Below are 5,632 nucleotides of genomic sequence, written 5' to 3'. Positions count from 1 at the left end.
TATATATATGTATTTGTAGTTTTGTATGATTGGCCCTTTTCTATCTACAGCAGCTCTATAGTGTGTGTTCTGCTTTTAGGGGTGACACACTGAATTTAGTCTGGGAGCCCAAAAGCATCTAAACAGAATGTCACCACTCTAAATGGACGGCTCTGTGCATACTGGACTCAAGCAGACACAGACACACACTTATTTACAGTAGCTAACGCGCTGTCGCTGTGTGTTTCTCAAAATGGTGGACCAAATGATTCTGTGAAATGAATCCTTTACGTGTGTGTACGTGTGTATGTGTAGGTGTGTGTGTACGTGAACACGTGTGTGTGTGAGTGTGAACATGTTGAATGGGTGTGAGAACATGTGGTGTGTGTGTGTGTGTGAGAACATGGTGCGTGTGTGTGCGCGTGCGTGCTTGCGTGCGTGCGTGTGTGCATGAGTGTGCACGTTGAATGTTGCCAGCAGGCTCCATGCAGCGAAAATAGCACCACACGTGTTCTTCCTGACGTCGTTTTCATGAAGATTAACACACTCATACGAGCCAATCACCTCCTTCTTCACTGTAGCCGCTGAGCCAGCTGATCTTAAAATCTAACATCATGAAGTGAATGTAAAGCAGCGGGGTTCTACTGGTTCTTTATCCCTGGGTAAGCTAGACTCAAAGCCCACTGGTCGATGCTGCTGGGTCTCCAGTAAAGTACTAGATAGAACCTCAACACACGTCGGAATCCAATCATCAGCTGCCTTTAAAACAGATACACGTCACATCTGTGTGTGTGTGTGTGTGTGTGTGTTTGGTTTGTTAAATCCATCTGTGTGAGATGGATGGATGAAGTCTATATTTTTTTGCCATCTAGTATTAATTCTTCAATCTGTCAAGGTTGTCGATTATATAAAAAAACAAATCTGAAAGCATAGCAGATGCAACTGTGTTGTCTCTGGAATGTGAAATATTAAAAATCTATCTACATACTTGTGATGTGTTTTTTTTTTATCGCGTTGCATTCATGAAATCACTTTTAAAAGACATTGGGGGAAAATATTTGAAATCTTTGTTTGTTAGGTGTACTCAGCAGGTTTTTAGACTTGAGTCCTACCATGTGGAGGTGGTTTGCAGTTCAACACATGGTAACGTTTGAACTTTTGATCCAAATTGCAGTATATAAAACGTGAGCGTGTGTGTGCATTATTAACTCATAAGTAGATTTTTTGTCCGACCTGACGTGCTCTGTAAGAGGGCGGGCACTTCCGCCAGCCGGACTCAAATGACCAATCTGATTGGTGCAAAGCCAGAAACGACGAGCGGAATCAGCGTGACCAGAGTCTCTGAAAAACTGATCTGAAATTGTCAAATCTTCTGAATTTTGTCTTCGAAGAAGGATGCAAAGTCAGTGCAGGCCTTGGTAGATGAAAGTTCAGACGCTACTGGTACTGGAGGGTTTGTTAACCTCAGCGCATTAATTATTAATGTTTCTAGAGATAATATCATAGAAGAAGGACCGCCTTGCATTCCTCAGTTCCAAATTATAAATGCGAAGTCTCTCTTTATAGATGATGTAATGGACAAGGAGATTTGGCTTTGAATTTCCGGAAAAACCAGACCCACGTGAGCCCCGTTATCTGGTGTTTAGAGGTGTGGTTTAGGCGTGGTCCTGATCCCGAACCTAAGTAAACAAATAAACTTCCTTTAAAGCTGTAGTACCTAGTTTCTGTCGCCCCCCATGAGGAATTCAACAAACAAAACAATCAGTTGGCGCGCCCACATGATACAAGTAGCCTACCATGATATCGCGCACGCTCCACCACCTCTCATCCACGCTGTTGCTAGTAGCCATGGAGGACATGGGGGATTAAAAAAAATGTGCTGGACTCTGATTGAGGTCTTCTATCTATCTTTTGACAGTGAAGATTGACATTGGCTTGAATGTTACAGACGCTCAATAATATCAAAAATTTACACACTAAAGCTTTAATGGATGTGGAGAAGAATATTGAATATTGAAAGAAGTTTAACCCTTGTGTGAAAATCAACACTTTTATTGACGCTTTTAGTCAAGATTTTTAAGTTTTTCTTAAATTTAGATGTTAATGGATAATCACAGACTGGAATATGTCAACTTTTACTCAATACTATTTTCAAAAACACTTCAATTTCTTTAATAGTCTATAATGTCTCTTTTTTTGAGCTTGTGAAAGGATTTTTCAGCAATAATTTATACTCAAGGGTTCAAAATTAACTTTTTCATCCACCAGACAAATGACTGGAGTGAATTTCTTTAATTTTACCAGCCACTAAATATAATATTACCATGTTATTTTTGGCTGTTGAGGGAAGCAAAACTACCAGCCACTTGTATATTATACCTTCATAATGGTGGATGGTGCTAATGTTGAACCCTGCTCATCACTGATATCATGTGTGTGCAAATATCAATATAATTGTATTCTATGTGTTCACAAACTTGAATTTCTTTGTGAGTTATTTCTACTTGCATAAGCTGATATGCATCCAAAGGCTGTGCCCCAATTATGATTTCTCTTGACTTTTAGTGTATTACATTGTTTTTTGTGTATGTAATAGATAATAGTTAAGGTACCAAACATACATTTCACCCTAAATGGCTCTTTCTCTCCCACAGACAGCATTTATTCTCAAAAATGTATAAAAAAATTGCATTCCTCGATCAGGGACATCACTAATTGTGGCTTGTTTGAATTTGGTTGACCTATCACAACAGAGTGGGCCAGCTGACCAATCAGAGCAGACCGGGCTTTTCGGGAAGGCGGGACATAGAAACAGAGTGATCAGGCAAAGGAACTGCATCAATATGCAGCATGGTATGATTTTTGGACATCAAAGCATGTAAATCTATTCTAGTAGACCCCAAGAGTACAAATATGATGCTGAAAAGGAGTATAATGAGTGAGAATATGTGTGTGAAACGACGTGAAAAAGGACATGCATGATCACCTAATCTCCGCTAACTAGAGATTAAAAAAACATTTTAATTTTGTATTTGACTTGTTTTCTTATTGACCTCTGTTCCTTCTTAGCTCCAGTGTGAGGCCGGGTCTAGAGGCTGCATGGAGGCCAGGGAGAACATGGGCGAGGTGAGGTTGCTCCTCAGCGGGCCGTACCAGTCTTCATGCTGCCGCTGGGGGGCCGGCTGCGGCGGGACGCTGGGGCAGGGGCACTGGCCCACCGGGCCCGGGTGGCGGGAGTAAGCCCCAGAGGGCAGCATGGGGGGGAGGCGGGGGATGTGAGCCAGGGGCTGGGTGTAGTACTGTCGAGCCATGCTGGACGGCTGGACGTGCATGGCCCCCAGCAGCGCCCTGTGACCCGGCATCACGCCCACTGGGAGAACTTTCTGGGACGCCCGCTCCTGCTTCCGCTGTTTGGCTCTTCTGTTCTGAAACCAGACCTGCAGAGACAAGGACAGATTAGCTGGCCTGGACACCTTGATACAAGTAAGACACCTGCCATTATAAGGTAATTCAAAAAGGGTGGGTTCAACAAAAATGGGACATTTAAGCATTGCCTTGTGTTGCAATTGAAGCAAAACAACACTACGGATACTTCTACTACTGATGTGTTAAGTGTGTGCAGGGAAGGTGCACCCCCACATGAAATTGAACCCCAAAAAGGGTTTTAAAGAAATGTAAATTGTCAAAATATTGCAGAACGTTGAAATAAAGCCACGTTGTCTCTGCTCACATTTCAAAATAAAATGCACAATGTAATATTTATTGTAAAACTGAGTAAGACGGCGCATTTTGTAATCTTGTTTCATGCAGTATTTCTCCAATTTTATACATTCAATTCAATTATGGAGAACAGTGATGTGTTTGCTTGATAACAGGGCAATTAATACATTATGAAACTTATGAAACTACTGGATTGCATCATGTTGCCAGGTGTTACCAATGATATAGATGTGAGTTCAAATCCACTTTTCAATTTCAACGTTTTGTGTAATAAAGACACAAATTAAGAAATAAAACCAGTTCGATTATAATAGACAATTACACATTGGGGACTTCATAAAGTCCCAGCTGCGGATCTTAATCGGTCCCACCTGTATGCGAGCCTCATTGAGCTTGGTGATCCGGGCCAGCTCCTCTCTGTAGTAGATGTCAGGATACTGGTTTTGTCCGAAAGCCACTTCCAGCTGTTCCAGCTGCTTGTGGCTGAAGGTGGTGCGTTGCCGTCTCCTGGCCGGGGACGGGTAGGCTCTGCTCCGCCTGCCAAGGCCGACACCCAGTGAGGTCTCACCCAACGCCCTCTTCCTCACCGTCTCTCCTATATCTGCTTTCAGGAGGAAGACAACGCTGAAAAGACTTTGACTCTTTTAGAGACAATTCTCCAGCTCCTGTTTCTTCAGTTAATTGGCGTGATACGGTAAAGTGGCCTAAACGTGCAAAGACCCATTTCACCAATGACTGTGGGGGGATTAAACTGACTTTACGGTTCCCACTGCGACCAGGCAACCTGAGAGCCACAGAGCTTTAGCTGCCAAAGACGAGCTCGTGAGAAAAAGACACCAGAAACGGAGGGATTGGACTTAAAGATAATTACCACAAAGTGACTACTCTGGCAAATTGGTGCACTGAGCTGACTTTGGGGGTTAGAAAAGACCCATGAGGAGGATGACTATTGAAATTGTATTCAATTTCTAACTCCCAAAGACTTTTATTCACTTAATTGTTTTTGCCAAACCAAATGTTAACAGTTGAACTGGACAAACTAAACCATTACTTTAACTGCAGTTATCAAAGTACTAATAAACTACTAAAGGGTTTTCAGGGCTAAAAAGCAGCTACAAGGGTGAATTTGTGCTCAAATTAACTGACAAATTCAACATTAGTGTCCATATTCTAAACAAACCCCTTTGTAACAGCTTTAAGACTATTACGCAACATGAGTCCCTATAGTTTGACATTGAATTAAAGTTCCTCCAATACTTAAGAAATGGCTGAAAACATGCAAACCAATGGCGAGAAAGAAACACTGTCTGTATTGTAGAGGACACTCCATCTCCATCATTGGTGGATGACGTGACGGACTATCAATAAACAGACTAATATCATTTTTTCCAGAGCGTGGGGTGTGTTTTTGGACTCACCTGCACTGGAGCTGACAGTAGCCATGTCAGAGTAGACCTCCGCACAGTCCTGGTGGCTCCTCAACGCGTCTTCCTTTCCCTGGGCCATGGCTGCAGCTCTGCTCACTGTCGGGACCATCTGCACCCCGTCGACCCCCCCCGACCCCCCCCGACGCCCACGCGTGTCACACCCATGTCCCACCCACCTGGTTTACCTCAAACTGCATCAAAAACTGCCATGGTGGAAGTACATTTACTCGAGGACAAACTTAAGGTATTTTCCTTTCACGTTCTACTTCTACTTCACTACGTTTAAGAGGGAAATATTGCACTTTTTACTCCATTACACGAATCTGACATCTTTAGTTATTATGCAAATTAAGAATTTTTTGCATTTATAAAATATGTTTTATGAAAAAAGCAACTACCCAACAACATACAGGCCTATCTACAAGTACATCTGAATGATAAGCCGAGTAATTAAACACTAAAATGTGAGGATTTTTCTGCATTGAGTACTGTTAATACTTTAAGTA

At 42.4% G+C, this 5,632-nt stretch overlaps 1 protein-coding gene across 1 annotated transcript; it reads right to left on the bottom strand.

Annotated features, from left to right (window-relative positions):
- Nucleotides 1–3,026: 3,026 nt before the first annotated feature.
- prop1 (PROP paired-like homeobox 1) lies at nucleotides 3,027–5,236 on the bottom strand. The gene is made up of 3 exons (XM_034898408.1): nucleotides 5,118–5,236; nucleotides 4,071–4,300; nucleotides 3,027–3,416 (listed from the first exon to the last, which is right to left on the bottom strand). The coding sequence occupies exons 1-3, from the start codon at nucleotides 5,233–5,235 to the stop codon at nucleotides 3,045–3,047; spliced, it is 720 nt and encodes a 239-aa protein (XP_034754299.1). The 5' UTR covers nucleotide 5,236; the 3' UTR covers nucleotides 3,027–3,044.
- Between the last annotated feature and the right edge of the window lie 396 nt (nucleotides 5,237–5,632).

The sequence above is a fragment of the Etheostoma cragini genome, chromosome 17 (assembly GCF_013103735.1).
Source record: "Etheostoma cragini isolate CJK2018 chromosome 17, CSU_Ecrag_1.0, whole genome shotgun sequence".
Lineage (NCBI taxonomy): Eukaryota > Metazoa > Chordata > Actinopteri > Perciformes > Percidae > Etheostoma > Etheostoma cragini.
This window is presented reverse-complemented; position numbering and strand designations above follow the sequence as displayed.

What these genes read in the sequence shown, in the direction of transcription:
- prop1 (XM_034898408.1), bottom strand. Translation starts at nt 5,235, where the DNA reads ATGGTCCCGACAGTGAGCAGAGCTGCAGCCATGGCCCAGGGAAAGGAA. An exon ending in TACTGTCAGCTCCAGTGCAG is followed by an intron (nt 4,301 to 5,117) that starts GTGAGTCCAAAA and finishes TCCTGAAAGCAG; the next exon opens with ATATAGGAGAGACGGTGAGG. An exon ending in TCAATGAGGCTCGCATACAG is followed by an intron (nt 3,417 to 4,070) that starts GTGGGACCGATT and finishes TTGTCTCTGCAG; the next exon opens with GTCTGGTTTCAGAACAGAAG.